At 49.0% G+C, this 21,340-nt stretch overlaps 6 protein-coding genes across 6 annotated transcripts; 2 read left to right on the forward strand and 4 right to left on the reverse strand.

Moving 5' to 3' along the window:
• Positions 1 to 41: 41 nt before the first annotated feature.
• N7516_006957 (putative GATA transcription factor (Ams2)) lies at positions 42 to 3,731 on the reverse strand (the record flags this gene model as incomplete). The annotated part of the gene is made up of 3 exons (XM_057219677.1): positions 42 to 3,411; positions 3,471 to 3,624; positions 3,692 to 3,731. 3 exons carry the CDS (start codon positions 3,729 to 3,731, stop codon positions 42 to 44), a joined length of 3,564 nt encoding a protein of 1,187 aa, XP_057073768.1.
• A 739-nt stretch (positions 3,732 to 4,470) lies between these two features.
• On the forward strand, positions 4,471 to 5,212 carry N7516_006958 (mRNA splicing protein SMD2; the record flags this gene model as incomplete). The annotated part of the gene is made up of 4 exons (XM_057219678.1): positions 4,471 to 4,499; positions 4,563 to 4,595; positions 4,842 to 5,090; positions 5,170 to 5,212. The coding sequence occupies 4 exons, from the start codon at positions 4,471 to 4,473 to the stop codon at positions 5,210 to 5,212; spliced, it is 354 nt and encodes a 117-aa protein (XP_057073769.1).
• An 883-nt stretch (positions 5,213 to 6,095) lies between these two features.
• Positions 6,096 to 8,145, reverse strand: N7516_006959 (uncharacterized protein; the record flags this gene model as incomplete). Its single annotated transcript, XM_057219679.1, has 4 exons — positions 8,114 to 8,145; positions 7,514 to 8,024; positions 6,789 to 7,417; positions 6,096 to 6,724 (listed from the first exon to the last, which is right to left on the reverse strand). The coding sequence occupies exons 1-4, from the start codon at positions 8,118 to 8,120 to the stop codon at positions 6,096 to 6,098; spliced, it is 1,776 nt and encodes a 591-aa protein (XP_057073770.1). The 5' UTR covers positions 8,121 to 8,145.
• A 3,197-nt stretch (positions 8,146 to 11,342) lies between these two features.
• On the reverse strand, positions 11,343 to 14,213 carry N7516_006960 (cullin family protein; the record flags this gene model as incomplete). The annotated part of the gene is made up of 5 exons (XM_057219680.1): positions 11,343 to 11,406; positions 11,484 to 11,844; positions 11,904 to 12,323; positions 12,378 to 13,458; positions 13,518 to 14,213. The coding sequence occupies 5 exons, from the start codon at positions 14,211 to 14,213 to the stop codon at positions 11,343 to 11,345; spliced, it is 2,622 nt and encodes an 873-aa protein (XP_057073771.1).
• A 2,737-nt stretch (positions 14,214 to 16,950) lies between these two features.
• On the forward strand, positions 16,951 to 18,704 carry N7516_006961 (aminoglycoside phosphotransferase family protein; the record flags this gene model as incomplete). The annotated part of the gene is made up of 4 exons (XM_057219681.1): positions 16,951 to 17,006; positions 17,081 to 17,219; positions 17,279 to 17,684; positions 17,755 to 18,704. 4 exons carry the CDS (start codon positions 16,951 to 16,953, stop codon positions 18,702 to 18,704), a joined length of 1,551 nt encoding a protein of 516 aa, XP_057073772.1.
• Positions 18,705 to 19,273: 569 nt separating this feature from the next.
• Positions 19,274 to 20,363, reverse strand: N7516_006962 (Ulp1 protease family protein; the record flags this gene model as incomplete). Its single annotated transcript, XM_057219682.1, has 6 exons — positions 20,298 to 20,363; positions 20,219 to 20,246; positions 20,127 to 20,141; positions 20,020 to 20,069; positions 19,940 to 19,959; positions 19,274 to 19,865 (listed from the first exon to the last, which is right to left on the reverse strand). Exons 1-6 carry the CDS (start codon positions 20,331 to 20,333, stop codon positions 19,274 to 19,276), a joined length of 741 nt encoding a protein of 246 aa, XP_057073773.1. The 5' UTR covers positions 20,334 to 20,363.
• Positions 20,364 to 21,340: the final 977 nt, after the last annotated feature.

The following is a 21,340-nucleotide window of genomic DNA, read 5'->3' on the forward strand; positions in this document are numbered from 1 at the left end:
CATCCATGGAGTCGCTCCCAGTCTTAGAGAAAAGAGATAGCCTACTGGCGTTCAGGTTCTTCACAAGCGGGCTGGCTCTTGGGTGCGTCGGTGGTGAGCGCATCCGAACTGAAGAACCCGGAGTCGGGAATGACAACATCATTGAAGTTGAAAGGGAGGAGGTCGGGGTGGAAGTTGTCTTTCTCATTGGGGTTGTCGGAGAAAAGAGCGTCGAGCAGCTCGTTGGCAGGAGTTTCGCAAGATCCAGTAGGGGAGACATAGTCCGCTGGAAGCCACTCGGCCCAGTTTTCACCAGTGAACTTGTTGTTCTCCATTTCGAAGAAAGCATCGGCCTTGTCGGCGTCATCGAAGATGCCGAGCATCATCCCATCAAGGGACTCGAAGGATTCCGGAAGACTGTCGTTGGCAGGCTGTGGTGCCAAAGACTGCTGCTTAGCCGGTGACTTCTGTTGCCGTGGCGATGACTGAGGACTTCCGTGAATTGATTGGATACGCTGCAGGCGCTCTGCGGATAGTCGAGCTGGAGACATAACCGAGCCTAGATCCTTGCGTTTGTTGATGATAGGGGAGTTTGCGGGGAAAGAGAGACGCTTGTCAATCGCATTGATACGCGGGTTGCGTCGGCGAGGAGTAGGGCTTGCTGAATCAAATCCAATTGAGGGACTTTCGAACAGATCATCGAGGTCATCTCGCGGAGTGGGTACAAGGTTCTCCTTCTGTTGACTCGGCTTGTCATCTTTTGTGGAGGCGATGCGAGGACTGCGACGCGGGGAGCAATTGTTCACTGCAGAAGAATCAAGCTCCTTTAGAGGCCCGCCATTCTGGGGATTCTGGAAAAGTGACCTTCTCAAAGGCCTGGGAGTGAGACTATTGGCATCTGTCTTTTGAGCAGAGCGGGCGTGCATACGGCTCACTGGGCTAGACTTAGTAGCGCGCGCCAGGACCTCTCTGGCGTCCTCCTTGGACCATCGGCGTCCTGGGGTGTCAAAGGTCCCTTCCAACTCGGCACTGGTGGCTCGATGAGACTCGTTGGGAGAATATTCTGCTTCGCCGTCATGATAATCGTCATCGTCGTTGTCCATTTGGGGAGTCTCCCCATCGGGATGGACAGAAGACGTTTCAGTGGGTGCTGGAGAGGAAGCCGAAGGTTTCTTTGGTGCGGCCTTGCTCCGAGTTCTGGCAGCAGGGCAGGACTTGGCCTGACCCTCTCGGCTCTTCAGAGGACGCTTTTTGTTGCTTTTCTTGGCCGGTTTCGCTGCTCCCGGCTTGGTCCATTTGTCTTCTGGGCGCATTTGTTTAAATTTGTGGAGCCACAGACCGCATGGATTGCAGAAGGTCATCTGATCCCAATCATTATCGTCCTGCTCGAGAGCCTTTTTGTAGATCTTGAAACATTCCACTTCACCCTTATCGTTTCGGTCCACGGCCTCCCAATAGAGCATGGGAGAAGACTTCATCATCTCTTCTGCAAGGCTCTCGCTACCCTTGACTGTTTTCACCCACGCTCGCCGCCAGCTGGCGGTTTCGATGGAGCCGCAATTCTCACAATATGGCGGAATTAGCCCGTTGAGAATAGCATTGTCCAAGCGTGCCTTTATGTTCTTCGGCACCGGTTTGGATCCTTGTTTTGTCGATGGCTTTGACTTCGAAGATTGCTTCGACTGCTTGGAATTGGAACTAGCTGTCTCACAGGGCATGAAAGTGACATCCACAGGCACAGAAGAGCGAGGAGGAATAATGGGGTCACTAGCAGGGATTGCGCGGAACATTTGGGGGACTTCATTGTGGTAGATATGTGGCGCCGGGGCGAGGGGTTTGGGGGCCAATCGTTGTGTGCCAGAGCTCGAAGAAGGTCTCGATGTCGTAGCTGTGGGCGGACGGGATGTGGGACGGGACTGAGCGGGGCGAGAAGGGGGAGCATGAGATACCGGACCCGGTGGCTGTTTTGAAACCTGCTCCGTTGGATTATCATCGACGGGAAGAGGATCATTGTTGGTTCCCTGCGCAGCACTGACAATGCTGGCTGGAGAGTTTGCCTGCACGGTAGTGCGGACAGAGCACTTGTCTCGGGTTATTCCACGAGACACTTCCATTCCGGAGTCGTCTAAGGGGATAACGGTTTCATCATCCATGAGTTCGTCCGGTCCAGCACTCATGAAGCCGGAATCATTGTCCAGAGACATGGTAGGCAAGACGGGGCTTGATCTACTTGGTAACCGGCTATCGAAAACCGGAGGTGACGATGGGATGTTGAAAGATGGCTCGAAGAGACCTTGGTAGCGAGTGTCCTCGGGAGAGGGACCGGCGGCGTCTGTGGTAGGAATGTCATCGCTCATACAGTATGGAGAATTGTACTGAGCAGGACACGAGGCAATGCTCATGCTCGACGACTCCCGCAACAAGCTACCCGTGGGTCGGCTTCGACGGGCAAAATCGGATGGTCGAGATATGGGGGTGGGTGGGCGGACAGGTTCTTCGTGGGAATGCTCAACCGCGAGAGCAGGGTTCACGGGGGTTGGGCGGTGGATTCGTACAGAGGCCGCCGTGCTGGCTGCAACTCGAAGCGAGCTTGGTTGTCTTTCGATGTTCATACCTGACTTTCCGGGCCAGTTTGCTTGATACACCTTGGCTCTCTTCCGGGCCGGGGCCTCCGTTGATTCCTCGTCACCACTGCCATATCCTGACTGAATGGACCCTCTTCGAAGGTTGTTCTGTGAGATGTGTGAAAGCTGGGTTTGGTTGTCGCAGTCCCGCATAGAGGCACTTGAGGATGGGCGAATCATATCACTATGGGGAATGCTCTGTTTGGTGTAGGATTGATGATGAGCTGGTGTTCGACATCCACCAGGTGTTGACACTCGACTGCCGGCGTATGAGTGTGAAGGCGATACCGAGCGGACCGATCCATTGTTGTGGAATGTAGGAAACTCTCGTGGCGTTGAGCCTTCGCTTAAGAGCTGGTGGAATCTCTCAATACCAGATTGATGCATCGGAGATCCGACGTTGTCGTTGTGGCTCTGGCTTCTTGAGGATTCCAGGAGGGCGGGGCTTTGGCGAACAAAACTTGTCCATGATTGGGTGTCAAAGTCGTCTGAATTGCCATTTGTCAACTTCTGATGCTGCTGCATGCTAGTGAAGTACTTACTCTGAGAGACGGTCGGGACAGGCACCAGCCGTAGTTTGACCTCCAACGTCTCTTGGGCACCTTTGGAGAAGAGACCACTGAGAGGGCTCTTGCAAACCCGCCCAGTAATCATAGTCTTCGACTGGCTGTTGGGTGTCTCGGGTGTCGATGAGAAGGTGGCCAGCACCCCAGAAAGCATGCCTTGTCCGACAAGAGGGGTTTCGAATTCGGAATAGTCATAGGCATAAACGGTATAATCCTTCCCTAATTGACCGACAAGCTCCGGGCTGAACAAGGAACTGGGTAAGTATGCTGTTTTGGTCATCCGAGGGTAAGGGAGTCAAACCTAGCGGAGACGATTGCCTGGATGCATGTTTTCAACTCGATCACTCCAACGGGAGTGTTCTCGTCTAGAAAAGCCGTTTGGATGTCAAGCACGTGTGGCCACCGAGCAAGGCAATTGGTCTTATTTTCGTTGTCGAATGTGTAAAGAACTTTCACTGTAGGATAACATGTTTAGTTGCCACTCAATCAACCTCATTATTAGAAGGGTAGTGGAAAACATACGCCTCATAGGGCGGACATCAATACCGTCCTGAGATTCCATCTCATCAGACTTTGTTGCCCACCATGCAAGACGGTGGATCAAATTCTGGGGTTGAAATGGAGGATAGCGAGCAAAAGGTATTCAAGTATGGGGAAAGGTATGAGGGTCGAGGTCCAAAAAAGTTGACAGGTAGAAAGAGGGGAGAGAGAGCGGAGCGAAATTATAAGAAAGCCCTTTCACTCAGGACCGGGGATGCACCAGAACGTATTAGCGAGCCAACCGATCAGCAGTGCATTATCTAGGATCTCGTCGACCGGGAGAATAGACAGTTATGCAGGAGTAGGTACGGAGTAGTGGGGGGTCTTTTTTTTTTCTCTGCAGGCCTGGAATGTTAGCAATTGATTTGCATATCCTCGCAGAGGGGAAGCATAGGGACGGGAAAAGGGAAAAAACCAATTCGTACCAATTAAACAGAAAAGAGCAACAATAGTCTCTCCACTAGCTCTGCATGAGCTGACAGAAGTGGAAGAGAGAAAAGTGAGGAAGGGATGAGGTTAAGAAGCCTTGCATGCGCGGGTCCAAGCTATCTCGAAAGATCACCAAACAAGCGTGACGCGACGTGACGGCAACCAATCGCGACCTCGGGAAATGGCTGGGAGTTGGTGCCTGAAACTTAAGGTGTTGATATTTTCCTCAGGTGTTTGAAATGATTTCCACGTGACTTGAACTCTCCTCCACCACCTTTGGAACTGTCACATCAACGGAATCTCTCGACTTCCACGACCTTTTTATGCCCACCATGTCGACTGCTCCCGAACCCCAGATTCAGTATGTTAATATATCAATGACACATAGCTTTGTCGAAGATCAATCAGCTAACAATCCGAACAGAGACCTTCTGAACAAGCCGAAGAGCGAGCTCACGTATGCACACCCGTTACATTGGATTTACCCCCCTCCCTTCCCATGTGGTCTTCCTCATCACGAGTAATCACTTGTCCCTTGACCTCGGGAGTTTCTGCCTGATTGTCGGACTCGCGGGGTTTGCGTACCGCGCCCGCATCTCGGAAACTTTGCGACCGACGTCGTCACATTCTTCTGCAGGCTGCGCAAAGCACATATAGCATGGGAAAAGAAAAAAAACTAATCTTGCATCTTGCATCTCAACAGTGAATATGAGGTCGCTCTCGTTGAGGAGCACGAGCTCACCGCCGGTCCGCTGTCTATCCTTCAGACCGCTACCCGCGCACACACCCAGGTCCTGATTTCCTGCCGAAACAACCGCAAGCTGTTGGCCCGTGTCAAGGCTTTTGACCGACACTGCAACATGGTCCTCGAGAATGTTAAGGAAATATGGACCGAGAAGCCTAAGGGTGCCAAGGGCAAAGGCGTGAACAAGGACCGTTTCATCAGCAAGATGTACGTGCAAATTGTGGACTGATATTCGTCCCTATTCCCTATCATTGAAACGGTCTCTAAACTAATGGCTTATCTTTAGGTTCCTTCGCGGCGACACTGTCATTCTGGTCCTGCTCAGCTGAGCAACTCATCACACTTTCCTCTCGCACACTTCGATTCCCATGTTGACATGATCGATATCCAGCTATTTGCACAGCATCTCGAACCCATAAACGTTTTTCCATGGGCGGGTTATCATGTAATCGATCTCGATACCCTTTTCTCTTTCCTTTCCCCTCACATCCCACTTTTCCTCCCTTGCTTCTGGTCCCCGCCAGAACACTGTTGGCCGATCCAACCACTGTCTTGATTGTTATGGTTACTTGTCCCAAAGTAACTGTTACATGCATAAGACTTTTCTGGTTGATCTTGTCTTGTTTTTTGATCTTCCAAGGGGGATGGACTAAAAAAACTTGTTGGCGTTCAGATCTTTGCGCGGGCTGCTAGACCCGTTGTTGTTTTTTTTTGTCGAGGGAATCCTCGGGCGGCGTCAACCTGGGCAGAGCTGGTTAGCAATCAATGTTAATAGAAAAATTTCCTCAGACATCAGTAGATGGTCGTAAGCTAGCAAGTTACCATAGATCCTATGACCCATACTCCCCCTGCGAGCTCGTCATTCGGGGATGTCTTGCAAGCTAGGGTTCATCCAGCCCCAGCCTCAGAGATGTAGATTATCGTCGCTTATTCCGCTATACTAGACACTGCGTACACACAAGCTAGGTTTCGCCTACCAGGCCCAAGCCCAAGGGAGGTAAATATTATATCTTATTCTTATTATATCTTATCCTTCGCCATGTAATATCAACCAAATAAGAATATCACTATCATCAAATGACCATATCAAGCTGTATCAAGATATCAAGACACAGCCATGAACAACAAAAGAGAAAAAGGAAGGGCCAGGTATGTCGCTAAGTATACAATCACCCCCCAAAACCCCGCAACCCGCAACCCAAACACATAACCCTAAACACCCTCAGCAAGCCCCGTCAAAAACTCCGACAACCCAAAAGCGCCCGGATCAGGAATCTTCCCAATCCACTCCTCCTCCCCACCAACATAAACACTCCTCCCAAGACTCGCCTTCATAGCCTTCGTAGACTCAGTCCCCTGCTGCGCCGCCGCCGCCGCAACCCTAACATCCCCCGTCTCAAGCAAAGTATCAACAAACGGCGCAAGCGCATCAATAAGCGTCCGATCACCAGGCTTAGCAGGCGTGTATTTCCCCAATGCCGCGAACGAAGACTTCAACGCCTTCGCCCACGTCTCTGTCGTGATCGTCGAAGGCGAAGATGTGTCCTGGGCTAATAAGCCGTGTGCTAGGGCATTCAGGAAGATCGCGTAGATCGCGCCGGATGTCCCGTCCATTACGTTCTCGACGATTGTCACGATTCGCGCGACGGTGCCGACCACGTCGTTTGTTAGCGGCGGGGTGGCGTTGGTTAGGAGGGATTGGATTGCCTCGGCGCCGCGCTTTAGGCCGATGCCGCAGTCGCCGTCGCCGACAATTGTGTCGTAGCGGGTTACTTCGGCTTCGGCTTTGATTACACGCTGCAGGCCGGCGCTTAGGGCCTTTTGGAGGAGGCTTGGGTCGACTAGGGTTGGGTTAGTTTTGTTCTTGGGGAAGAGAAGACGGGTGGGATGCGAAAGGAAACTTACGCTGTAGGTTGCTGTGGATGTCTTCGGCCAGATTGGATGTCTTCAGATCAACGGCGTCCGCATTACGGTTGTTTTCCCAGGTTGAAGTATTCACCGGAGCAGACCATCCAACCGCCTCAGCGGGTGCATCGAGAAGCTCAAGCATGGTGGTTTTCACACCCACGCCTGGGTCGACCAGCTTCAGCAGCGAGATGCTGAATCCGAGGCCGTTCAAACTGGTAAGGAAAGTTCCCTGGATCACGCGGACCATGTTGACCTGGTAATCACGCTGGAGTTGGCGGTAAACTTCGTCTGTGATACCGGCGAGCTCGAGCGGACTAACGCCGCCAAGATTGTTAATCAGCAGGACGAACTGATCCTCCGGCTTACGGGTGACGTAGCAGCGGTCTGGGTCATTGTGGTCGAGGAGCTGTAGCAACATACCCTCGACCAGCTCGACGAGGTCGAATTTCACGCGGTGTGAGCCTGGCTCGTTGTGGATTCCCATGCCGACTTCGACCTCGCCGTGCGGGATCGTGTCTTCGGGTACACCGCGGCCTGGCACGTGAACGTGTTCTAGTGATGATCCTAGTGAGACTAGGTTTGCGTTTGCTAGCTGAGCTAGAGCGTAGACGTCGTCCAGGGAGCCACTGTGGGGGGAACATGTTAGTCTTGATTCGATGGCGATAAAGAGGTATAACATGTAAACATGTAAACATGCGATATGTGATGTGATATCAACTCACCCAGCTTCAGCCAAAGCGCCGACCATCTTCAGAATCAATACACCACCACCAATACCACGACGACCGACCTTTCCACCCTTCTGACGACCAACACCAACGTCGTCATTGATAGCAAAGAATTCCGTCTTGATCCCAGCAACACGGGACTTCTCCGTGGCCATACCGAAATTCAGCACATCACCGGTATAGTTCATAGGAAGGATCAGCACGCCGTTATCAGTGGGGACGCGATCGATCACCGCTCTACGGATCTGCTCGGCAGACGGCGAAGCAAAGATTGTACCTGCGACCGAGGCATCGCAGAGTCCATGGCCGACGAAGCCTGCAAATGCGGGTTCGTGGCCGGAACCGCCGCCAGTCACGATGGAGACTTTGTTTGCTCTACGGGGCGCATCTGGACGGCGGAAAATGATCTTGTTCTGGCGGTCCAGGGCCAAAGATGGGTTTGTGAGTGTAAGCGAGTTAAGCGCTGTGAGGACCAGATGGTTTGGGTCGGTAAAGAAATGTTTGGCTGGAAAATGGTCAGATTTGTGGGGAAAATGGGAAGATCTGGGGGGAGATCTGAGGGGATCTGAGGGGATCAGAGGGTGTGGAGCGTACTCTGCATTGTTGATCAAAAGTGGACAGTTGGGAAACTAGTGGATATATATATATAGGACTTCAGATTCCAAAAAGAAAAAAGAAGAATAAGAAGAGATCACTGGTTTTTGACCGGGTTTTCGCGTGGCTTTAAATGTTTCTCCAACATAAAATCCAAGTCTAAGGAGACTGTTCGCTTTTCACCAATGAGGATATAGAGGCTCCCAAGATTTCCAAGATATTTTGAACCTAAGTCGACGCCAGCGAGAAGCTCTCGGATTGGATTTGAGGATGTTTGAAGGCGGGGAAAAAGTGGGTTTCTTTAGTGATATAATGTTAGTATACTTATACATAGCCTGGGCAAGTATATTGTTGGGATTCACGTACGGAGAAGTCGGGGGAGAGAAGTGTGGGAGTACAAGGTACGTGTTCAACTACAGAGGGTACCCTCTCCCTCTTTAAGGAACCTGAGTACGTACATCGTGTACACACATCGTACAATGAAGTACGTACTGTTCTTCTTTTCTTTTTCCTTTTTTTTTCCGCTCACATGAACATCCAAGGCCCGGATCTGCGGTTCGGGTTACCCTCTAGGGATATCCCGCCAGGCACCACATTCCAGAAAGGCGTCTTCTATCGTCCGAATGGGCGTTTTCACCGCCAGAGAACATTCCTAGAACGTAAGATTCGATGCATCCAGAGCTTTGCAATGCAATTCGATCCACTCTCGTCCGAGTGGACTTTTGTTCCAACCTCAACTGGGTAGGTATGCCGGCATTCCTGGTGCACCTACCACCTCTTACTTGCTATATATGTTGTATACCCATGGACGTTATATAGATTGATGTATTCCAGGGATAGCTATCCCATCTTTTAAGCTTATTCTCAGTTACTATTGAGATACTCTCACCATAATACCTACAATATGGTATCTCAATGCCAATGGCAATGCCAATTGCCAGGGCATACAACATATACATGGAATACTGCAAGTTTTAAGTGGGGACATCATGGGACCTCGAAAAAAAAAAAAGGAGGATCTACTCCGGTACTCACATACAAAAGGAGCATCCAGCCTCGGATCTGCTGTCAGATCCAGGGGTGTTGTGGGGTCAATATATATGTAGTTCCAGGTCATGGGGTGTTCCTTTCAATATCGTTGATCTCATAGGGTTAAGCCTCTCCAATGGGGATAACTGTGGGTATCAGGTGCATTCGGCTGTTATCCCGTACTTTATAGTGATATTCATTCATTATTCATAATATATTATAATATTATCCTAATGTGTTCCATTATATCTGCCACTTCCTGGCTTTCTATTTCCGTCTTAGTGCTCAGTCCTTGCCGCTTTTTGCTCACTGAGTAGAACTGAGCACGCTCCTGAGTATTATATAATCAACACGCTCCCGAGATCACTCACTGAGTTTGACCTGAGCCTGACCTACTTACTAAGCACGACGACGCGACCTCGGGAGACCTCACCTTAATAAAATGCACTACGCTAGTCCTATCTAAATGTAGTTGTTCACTAGAACTCTTGACCGTTATCTATTTGTCGGTCGATCCTAGTTATTTTACCTCTAGCTAAGGGGCAAATTAATAGTAGGGCTATATATATTAGGTTTACTATTCTATCAGGTGGTTGCTCAACCCCTCCGTTTTCCCCAGTCCGGTAAACAGAACTAAGCCACATGATGCTGATGTCATCTTCATGGTAGAAAAGAGAACATTGGAGCGATAAAATCTTTCTGACAGCTGATACCTTAAGGGTGGGGGATCTAACGGGATTCATTTAACCTAGGGCGTGCCATAAAGCCTCGGTAGTGACGAAGAAAGAATTCGTGACTGGTGCCTTGACAAATTTCCTGGGAAATACTGGGTGGAAGTATTGAGAAACACTGGGAAACACTGGGAAACACCGGAAATTATTGATCGATATACGGGTAACTAAGTCACGATGTAAACTAGTATCATTGTAACAACTTCATAGCCGTTTATATCAGAACGTAATCCGAAGATCTAGGAGATGGTTAATTTCCTACGGTATATATCCACCGCTGTTGCTAGGCGTCGTGTTCTGAAGAAATCCAGGACCCTACCTAGAACTACAAAACTTGCATCTAGTGATGATCAACGGCCAGACATTAGGCTTAGCGATTGTCGCGTTAAATCAGCTACACACTAGTACCGACTAGAAACGAGAACATTGCCAGTTAAGGCAGTGGTTGAGATTGCGTTAGTTCTAGAGTAGTCTATGCCGGAAATATAGTACAATCCTCGTAGGGATTCTGATTCTTCATCGGCATCGCTTTATCTTCTAATTAGAATACTAAGGATATAAGGCCTCCAATGCGGCTGCGTAATCAAACACGGGGACGACCAGTAGCGAGGCCTCGTAGTTATAAGACCATTTTAGTTGTGCTTTTAACATTTTTATGTCATGCTTTCTCTAGGCGTTAGTAGGGAGGACCCCTATAAGCTACTTAAAGAACTACTAGCACCCTCTCTAGGGCAAGCTATACTATCGGTTGTTCATTTCTCCAATTATCTAAGCTGATTACCCTCACCCGTCCAAGAGAATAAGGCTATCGAGGGCTAGAGTGTGTCTTGCTGGAGGACATATTGAAAAATTCAAAGAAAGTAGACGTTTGCCCCCTATATTTCACTCCGTATTCTAAAGCTAGTCCTTTTTTTTAAGTATTATCGGAAAATGGGAAAAGGAAGGGGAAAGGGAAAGAAAGGGCAATAGGTAGATCCCACGTATGATTCGGCATGAAGGCCCTAGAGCTGTGAATACAAAAGGAGACTTGGGCAATTTCCTAAATAGCCTAGGCATTGCTATTGGATGGGAGGGAATTCCTATCGACAAGTTAGTTACCTTTGAATCTAAACAAACCCGGCCTCACTGAGCTTGAGCCCGGACTGAGATTTACTCACAGAGTACCCTAACGAATGGTGGCACGGATTTCTTCTTTAGTCTCCCCCTCTACCTAATCTCTCGTATTTTAGTGGCTTTGACCTTGGTTTAATTAATCATCGGCGCTGGCCGAGGTCAAGTACTCCAACTGTGTAAGACCGGAGCTACTCCGTTATTTCTTTATTTCCCCAAGGGTATAACAATATTAATCAATTGCCGAAAACATGCTAAATAGTCCACACACTCCAAGAATCAAACATAAACCAAGATAATCTGTGCATTCAGTGAAATAAAATACCTACTTGCAGCTCTCAACATGTAGACATAATGCCTCATGACACATAGCTATATTGATTAGTTCCTTCCTTGCGCTCGATGTATTCCTTCTCGATCAACCTAGAGGGAAAAACAATGTTAGACAATTCAATTCGTGGGTGATAACCGAGACTACCGGTAGTAGTGAAGACACATACTTCTCAATCTCGCCCTTAATCTCCGCAGGCTGAAGAACACCCCGGCTCTTAGTAGCATTGATAACCTCCGCGATCAGCTCGGCATGACTGAGAGCCTTGCGACTCTTCATAATGCGCACGATAGCAGCTTGCGTCTCGAAATGACGATCGGCCGCAACCCGCTCGTGCGTCGTCTTGGTCTCCTCTTTGGTCTCCTTCAGCTGGATCTGGTTGATCTTGATGCGCATCTGCTTGTCGCTGAAACTCGTGTTGTACGAGAATTGGTCGCTGGAGTTCACATCCTTGCCCTTGGGGGTCTTGGATAAGACTCGGTACTTGGCGCACGCGAGAGACTGGAGTGTTCGCTTCAATTCCGGGTCCGCTGTGTGTTATATTAGGGATTGTTTGACTCTTTGGGGACGTGGTAGATGGTCCACTTACACAATCCGGTCGCTTCTTGGATCTGGGGGTACTGCATGCTCTCGCCATCGGGGATATCGTTAAATAGCAGCAATACGATCGCCTGGAAGGAGCTGACTACTAGGTTCTTCTTGCCAAGGGGGAAGTTTGCTGTCAGCTGACAATGCGCCAGTTGATGTTTCCAGGTGAGCTTGCGGCCTGTATGTTTGCCGTGGTAGAATGTCTCGAATTTGTTGATCGAGCGTGCAATCTTTGCGGGAATCCGTACGGGGACATCAGGATATGTCGGCCAGGAGGCGGCAGAGAGCACGTTGACTTCGAATTCGAACCGGCCCTTCCGCTCCTCCTGTTGCGACCGTTTGAAGGCCGTCATTTCATCGTTAGCAGTGTCCATGTCGTTGAACATGGACTCAAGGTTATGGGTGAAATTCGACCCGCATTCTGACCAAAATATTAGTCAAAGGGCATAAATGTAGGTTCTTCGATACGACAAACCGTTCTTCAAACGAGTTAACATGCTCTTTTCCGCATCGTTGCTCGCGCTTCGTTTCATCAAGAGTCGCCGGGCAAGGTCGTTCTTGTAAAAGGCTTCAAAGACGGCCTTTCCATGTACGAACCGGAAGAGGTCGAGAACTTGATCAAGCTGTCGGTCAAGCTCTGCATCGTCGGACATCAGACTTATTTCCTCGGGATTACGCCCCGGTGGCAGCTTGTAACCGCCCTTAAGCAGCCTATCCACATATTTGGCGATCATTTCACCCGACTTGGGGTTGTCGGTGCCACCTGTGGAGTCCATCTTCTTCCCTTGGTTCATAAAGGTACCAAAGGCTTCGCGGACCGTGTGGCCTAATTCCTCGTTCGACTGGAAGACATTGGCGCAAATATCGTCAACCTTTTGCTTAAATTGGAGCAGGTGGACGACCATGTCAGCCTCCCTTTCTTGATCAAACACGATCCCCTCGCCCTCCTCGATGATGTACTTCCTAAATGCAGGCTTCAATTTGAGACTAAGATCTCGCCGATCCAGTAAACCGTATAGTTGCTTCAGGGCGGTCTTATTGCCGGCTCGCATCAAACCAAGCACTTCACTTTCACTGGTCAACATGTCCGTTTGTTGTGTGACTAGAGTCTCATCCAGGAGCTCGGACAGCTTGAGCTTCGTGCTTCGATTGAAAGAGAATAGCCCGCACCGTTCTACTTCACGTTCGATCAGCTGGTGAGCATTCTCGACGTATGCGGCTAGGGTTCCTGCTGCTTGTTGTTGAGACCACTCCTTTACAAACTCCTCGGACTTGGCCATGAATAAAGGCTCAAAGTTACTCCCATAAACATCGAGGCTGTGGAAAAGCTCTATGGCCTCTGCTAGCAGAGATGAATCTGCCAATGCCTTTGTAAATCCGCTTCGATCCGCCTCAATCAAATCATATGCTCCTTTCAAAATCTTTGGCTCCAAACTGGCGTCAGAGAAGATGTAAGACCGGAATTGAATCAACCCCATTTCACGGATCACCGGCTGTTCTTTAGAATGCAAGAGGAATGACTGGTCGAGATAATAGAAGATCCAGCGAACAGTAACCTGGGGGAGCGGAAAAGTTAGCTGCGAACCTCCCTTCGAGATATTTCCTTGCCACATACCAGCTTCGAGTGCCAGGCCGACCATGCTTCAATCACAGTCCGCAATGTACCAACAGCAGTGCTACCTCCAGCTCTGGTAACAAGAGTCGTGCGCATTTTCCCACCGACAAACTCTCTGCATCGATCCTGAAGCTTCTTAGCCAACAAGTCCGCCCGCTCCTGGCGGCACACGTTCTCCCCGCCTTTGTATAGCTCTTCCAGCGAGCTCTCGGGTTTCCTGCCATCAAAAATAGCGGCTAGAGCCGCATCCAGCTGCGACCACACCTTATCGAAATATGATTCCTGGTTAAGCCGTGGTCCGATACGGAGGTTCTTGACGACGAGCTTTTTCGCGCCGGTGTGAGGAGAAAAGTTGTTTGGGCGGGTATTAGCGTTCAAACCTTGGGGTCTGATGGGACCGTTTGGCCCAGACAGTCCCCGACCAGGCGCGCCATTCTTAGGCGGGGAGCCGGAAATCGGATACATCTTATGTGGGACCGTTTGTGTTGAGGAGGGGCGTGAAGGGGATGGCGACAGGCGAGAACGTTTATTTGTCTGCGAATCGAGGCTTCGGTCGGGTGAATATCGTTGGGAGAGGAGCTCGGAGATGGTCTGTTGTGCCGGCTGCGACGGCTCTCCTTGATCAGAAAGCTTCCTCTTGCCGATCGATTGGCGCTTACCGCTCTGCTCGGTGTCGCCTCTCGAGTTCTGCGGCATCTACCCGGTTCAGCCCGACTGGGATTTTGGGTCACTCTCAATATGTTGGAGATGATGGAGAAAAGTGGATTTGAGAGACGAGGGGAATTGACGTTGCGCGCTTGGACTTTGGCTCCGCACGGCGATAAGATACGGAGCTACCAGCCCTGATGAACTGGAGATGAACTGGACTTTTATGAGGGCGTTTGATAAAATAGCTAACTTCTACTTGTTTTTATGCACGTGTCTCTACTCCTTATAACTACCTTAACATTAGTTAACTAGGTATGTACAACATGTATCGTATACACATTTGCCCCCCAACGACATCCATAACCTTACAAACAGTACATTGATTGTAGTCTAATATATACTATCTTGGACACCCTATCTGATATATAAGAGGAATTCAATTTCTAGTGCTCTAACCACTGGCAATGTCCCATCCTTCCATGGCGGGAAAACCGGTTGTGTTGCAACCCGGGATAGATCCCTCCGTCACGGTGAAGGACTTCCACCCTTCTGAATACCACCATGAGTTGAGGAAACCTCAATTGAAGGAAGCTTTTCCACGGCTAGTGCGTCATTGACCGACGCGACGATCGCCGCGAAGGCGGGTGCAGAGGCGGAATCTATCCACGAGCCTCGTCGTTCCATTCCACACGTTATCAAATGCCCTGTGCGCCTGACTGGGATTCTCCGAACACAACTGATCCAACACAACTGACCCAACGCAACTTATCCAACGCAACTTATCCAACACAACTGATCCAACGCAACTGATCTCCAACGCAACTTATCCGCTGATATACTCTTTACTCTTCCACCCCGAGACAAAGGGTATGTAAGAGGACTATTCCCAGTCAATCCATGACAGACCTTTATTATGCTTATGTATTCTACAACCTGTCCAGCCTATTGTACGTCTTAAATGCGGAAGAATTGCCTGTCCCTTTACTAACTTGAGTCTTCAATTAGTCCGATCCAATATGTTTCGCTGTGCTTTTCGCCCCCTCTCTTCCTTTCCCTGCCCTAGAAGCGCTCGTAGCGCGCGACTTCTTCATCACCTCATAACAGATTTCATTACCTATGATACAAGAGGAAATCTAGTTACTAGAAAGGTGCCTGCCATTGTTGGCGAACCTGGAGAAACTTATGTTTTGATTGAGCAAGAGGTTGGTAGTATACTCTGTGCTGCTAGCCCCTTTATACCAGCATCTGCAGCTAGTGCTGAATATCGTTATCAACTTACGTTTTTCCACGATTCTCAACACTTTGGATTTGGTACGTTGTCATTATGCGAGATTCTTATTCAACCGAGCCTTAACAGTTTGATTCTATTGCTAGGATCAACGAGTTACCCCCGCCTCTATACCCCAAGGCAAATTCCTCGCCAGACAGAGTTGAATACAAGCCCTGCAACTTTGTTTATAGGCGGAAAGATGCATCATCTAGTTCTAGACGGAACACCTGATGGTAACTAGTCACAAATTCTTCCTACCTTACGTATACTGATCTATAATACCTACCTAGCAATTTTTGCGGAGCACGCAAACGCTACTGGACGCAACCTGGCAAGCGTACTCGACCAGCTGAAGGATATGTGATGTCAAGTTTGTTTCTGCTACTGCTACTGCTACGTCGGGGAATCGTTTGATACTAGACCGTCTAGGAGTACCAATCTACGACCAAAACCTGGGAGAAGGATTTTCGGTAAATAAGAAATCCCAATGTCATCGAATAATCTGGCTATTATCCTCGAGGTTTTTCGCGATAGAAAAAGTGGTGCTTCACAGGGCAACACTTAGGTTTACTTAAGGGAGATAAGAGAATAAGTGCCATTTTATGCCATAATCGGTCACTAAGGAAGCCTTCGCTACGGTGGGCCTCCCTATAGGAATACGGTGGCAAGGGAGTGCACCTCAGCTAGCTGATAATTTAATAACATGTCTGCAACCAATGGGTGTTCTAGTGAAGTTCTAAGTCATCATACAATAAGCACCCGTTCACAAGATGATCCACTGTATCTTAATCTATTGGCAGGTTCTGGGTCCCCTAGATCAGCCGTGATATCTTCTCCGGTGTTCTAGAGCAGAGCATAGCTTTATGGTAATTTGGTCAAGGGCGATAGGAAAGTTTAATAACTCGGCGGTATGAGCTTTACATCTCCGATCACATGTCCAGGCAGCTCTTGATGCGGTCGATAGTGAGATCGACTAGATAGATTTTTCCTTCTCAGCGGCCTAAGACATGTCAGTTTTGCGCATCCTGGTGATAGTGCGTTTAAGTTGTACTCAATCAACATCATACTTCAGGCCCCGCTTTAGACCGTCTACTATATTTAAAAATCAAGTTGTGTATTACTAGCTATTAAATTGAATTGAATTTCCATATCTGCCTGGAAAGCTACAAAGTGGGTGCTAGGTCAAAGTACCTAATGTCAAATATGTACCACTGTACGGAGTATCTGTTGCTTCGCTGTTGGCAAGGTTTCTATATACATATATGGATCACACTGCGTTCCTATTGGGCAACTGACTACACCTCCGGGCGCTAACCCGAATTGGAAGAGAGAAACGTGGGTCGCATTTCTGCTGAGTAATAACACGCTGACCAGAATGGGACTAGCTAACTTTGGAAGTAGTACCCTACAACATAGATAATAGTAATAACAGCTTAGGAGTAACGCCAGCCATCTGTGAAAATGCGACGCTTTTCGAGACTTTTTAGTCGATACTCGAAGTCATCACCTCGGAGGATGCCCTCTACGAGGAGTAATCCTGATCTGTTCGAATACACCTCCGGGCGCTTTCTGTGAGTCGTGACGGTAGGTAGCTGCGCTGCCGAACGCGTCAATTGCGATAAACTGACTTGCCGCGTTAAAACAGATTCAACGAAGAGCTTCGCCGCGCTGAACGCCGTATTCAATTTGATGTGGATGCTCTTGTTAGGGCGACCTGCGACTCTGTCAATCGACACCCCAATGGCGTGGCCTCGATCACAAAACTCGCCGAGGGGGCTTTAACCGTATCTTGCAAGTCACCTTCAATGACGGATATGCAGTTCTTGCAAGGATACCATACAAGACGACTGTTCCGAAGCATCATGCAGTGGCTAGTGAAGCTGCTACACTCGCACTTCTGCGTGCTCATGGGGTCCCAGTCCCGAAAGTCCTTACATATTCTCCAGATCGGACAAACGCCGTTGGAACCGAATATATTATGCTTGAAAGGCTTGAAGGAACACCCTTGAGTGACCAGTGGTTCTCTATGGATACTAAAACTCGGGTCAAAATAATAAGACAGATCGTTGATATAGAGAGACAGTTTATGAGCATCAACTTCCCAGCAAGCGGAAGTCTTTTTCACCGCCGTGATCTTGACAGCTCACAGCACTTTATCCCGGTCTCGGACGATATCGTCGTTGGCCCAACTGCACAGTATGAATGGTGGTATGGAGAACGTACCTCTCTAGAGGTTGACCGTGGCCCATGTAAGTCTTATATCTAGAGTCTTATATCTAGGGGCACCTGTTTTCGTTAGAAGTATTAACCTCGAGCTAGGGAATACCTTTTCTGCATGCTTCGAAGCACCTGCTAAGCGTGAGATAGAGTTCTGTAAAAGATTCGGCAAACCACGCCTACACGTCGAAAGATACCTACGAGAAATACACCAGCTCCAAAACATCTCGCCTATTCCGTACCAGCATCTCCTTACCAATTATTCGAAATTAGCGCCCTGCCTCGATGTTCCACCCGGCCACCGCATGTCCCGCCCGACTCTTCGCCATCCGGACTTTTCACCTAGCAATATCCTGGTGAATACGTCTAACGACGTGGTAGGGATAATTGACTGGCAACATACAGTTATCCTACCCCTCTGTCTATGCGCTGGAATCCCCGACCATTTTCAAAATTGGGGCGATCCATTATCCGAGACATTATCTAAGCCAGAGGTCAAATTGCCAGATAATTTTGATCAACTCAGCCATGAAGAACAGGAAACCGTTCAAGAGACGATGCGGAGACGGATCGTACATTTCTATTATGCTGCGTTGACCATGAAATCTCTACCGGATCATTTTGACGCTATCAGATCCGAAAACTGTATGCTACGAGCGAAACTTTTTCATCATGCACAGGCTCCCTGGGAAGGAGATTCTGTCTCCTTGAAGTATGCCATGTTGCAGATCCTTAAGAATTGGCCTATGTCGCTGGACGAAGGAGCCCAAACGAGATCTGTTGAATGTCCAATTCACTTTTCTGAGGAAGAGATACAGAAATGTTCAGAGGATTATCGCCAAGAACAAGAGAAACTACAAGAACTAGGCGAGATGAGGGATGTAATCGGGACAGACGCCTTAGGCTGGGTTTCAGATGAGGATGAGCTTGAACGGTGTAGGGCTGTCATCCAGAGCATCAAGGATGGCCTGATGGAACATTCAAGCACTGAGTTTGAGAAAACTGCGGTCCTTTCCCATTTTCCTTTCGATGATCATGAAGAAAATGCATGATACCTTTTCATAGTTCAGATCTCGATCTTCCTAGAAGATGGATTCGGTCAAAGTTTGTTATCAGCATGAGATTGGATCTTCCAAATTCAGCGACAGAATATCCATCACACTGGTGGCGATATGACTCGTGGAATAGGTCACTCGGCGGTCTTGATGAGGTGAGATATAAACACCCTAAGAAAGACTATATTAGTACATGTATAGATAGTATGCCGAGGTACATAAAATCCCTTGGATAACCCAGTAGAAATAAGTTCATGAGAATTAGACAGTACAGTAAAACGTGCCTTGAAGGTTATTATGTAGTTCATGACACGCATTCAAATAATGCAACGCTGGTAGGTACACAATCGTCAATGCAATGTCCACATGTTTTTGACGAAGCTTTATCCTCTGAAGAGGAGTCTGAGAGTGTGTAAGGGAACCATAAAAGAAGACGTAAACTCATAAAAATAAGCAAAGGAAAGAGGGTCAAATCAATCAACACGCGGAGGACTCCTCGATTTCTTCCCCATAGGACTGGCGCTTGTTCTGAAAAATTCCAATATTAGCATCTTGCTTCTGTTCCCCTACTGCACCGTGCAGCTAGGTTGATCACGGGTGACATACGATCGTCGACGCTCGCCTTCTTTCCGGAATCCTTCGATAATCTTGGCCATCTCTTTGCGAGAAGCATTGGCATCGACCTTGCGCCCTCCGAGACTCATACTCACTTTCTCGTGTGCGCTTGCCATCAGCAACCGCTTCATGAGAAGATGTCGCATGTTCATACACACGTAGACGCCGCAGTCGCTGCCGCCGTCTTGCTGGGGTGAGTCATTCAGATGCAGGAACCTGATGGGCATGTTTAGGAGGTATCCGAATTTGCGAGTGACCGTGTCTGCCTCCCAGACGTTTCCTTGGTATAGCGAGTCGTAGTGGAATGCGATGCGGTCGACGACTGAGATCAACAGGAGGGACCAGTGTGTGCCTCCTTCTGCTTGGGAGACGTTGCGGCAGTCATTAATGGGGAGGAAGACGTGGGTGGCTCGACTGAAATCCGGGAGTGCTTCGCGGAGGGTGCGTGGATCGGGGGTCTGGAGGATCATGAATGACATGCTGGGACGGAGAAGGATGATATTGGAGGATTGGTATCGTGAAAGAAATTCATGTTCGAGATATCTAGAGCAAGAAAGTCGGAGATCAGTGCCATGTTCGGTACTGTGAAGTATGTCGGACCGACTCTAGGGACTTACTCCTCCCAGAATGAAATGATCTATGACAGATTAGCTCATATGTCCCAGCTAGAAGGATTGTTCTCGCCATTCAAACCCACATTATCTGTGAGCCAGTCGTTCTTAAGAGTTTGCATATCCTCTCTTGTCACTGCATGTTCGTTAGCCACCAACCCTTTCTTTCTCACTTCGGGGATTGATTCCATACATCGCACGTCGTAATCTATGAGCACCCAAGGACGACTTGTAAGTATACCGTGTTCGATCACCAAGGCGACAGATTCTGTTCCCGACACTTACAACTCAAAAAGGCATCATCTGGGTTCAACTGCGCAAGTCAGTAACTCGCGCCGCTAGTGCCGAATTGCGCCAAACTCACCTTGTCGCCAAACCGCCCGCGCACCTTGCGCAACATGATGGCGGTATGATATGTGTGTCGAAGTTAATCACAAAACCTCAGTTAACCCGCTAGAATATGAACACCGTGAAAAGTAGTGACAAGCTATACACTGCGCCACAATCGAGAACGCGCAATAAGTGCTAGGTTGCCTCAGACAGCCAAGCCAGACACCCCACAAATCGCGGTTGAGATGAACGGGGCAGATCTTTGCGCAGAACTTGAGAGCTCGGGGTGCCCCCGCGCACAATGTAAATGGGATGTAATCTGCAACCTCGTTTCAGTGGCAAGAGGCGAAAGCGACGGCAATATCCCGAGTAACAGGCTCAAATGTGTTTCCCCCCGTTTCTGCACTGGCGGAGTGGAAGTGGGACCGGTCGGGACCTCGGGATTGGGCGCTTCGGAGGGGGAGGCCGTCAGCCTTATAGTGTGGCGGAGAAGGGAGGAGGATGGATTGAATGCTTGAATGCGGCTATTTTCAATTGTACTCTATGGACAATAGTTGAAGGGTTATGCTAAGGTGAAGAGTAAGTAGAGTAGGCAATGGGAGGAAGATCACCCGAACTAGAGAGGTTAGGCCGAGGCCGCATACACATCACACTCATTTAACAGAACCGCAACTTCGCCAATCATAATCACAAGTCCTAGACCGTTTGACATAGCACTGCTAAATACGGCGGATTACAAAATCTTTGATGTGCTCTATGGGGTCAAACCACCGGGTAACATCCGCCAGCACGAGTCGGGCCACGACATCGACAACGTCAATATAGCCCTACAGATTTAGTAAATATACTATATTATCTAAATATGTATAGGATTCACGACACTTGGTCTGAAATATATTAGCATCACGGGTAAGACAGGCGGTTCCTCATCGCAACGACCCAGGTGACCTATGCCCACTGCCATTAACGAGATCCAACAGGCGCTGGGGGACTCGGCAGCGGATTTCCAGGCTGCGTGGTAAAGTAGCCCTGGCGGCGTGACCTATCTAAAAGGGCCATCAAGTACATCCCCTGTTG

The sequence above is a fragment of the Penicillium verrucosum genome (assembly GCF_028828655.1).
Source record: "Penicillium verrucosum strain IBT 35672 chromosome Unknown utg000002l_segment0_segment0, whole genome shotgun sequence".
Classification (NCBI taxonomy): Eukaryota; Fungi; Ascomycota; class Eurotiomycetes; order Eurotiales; family Aspergillaceae; genus Penicillium; species Penicillium verrucosum.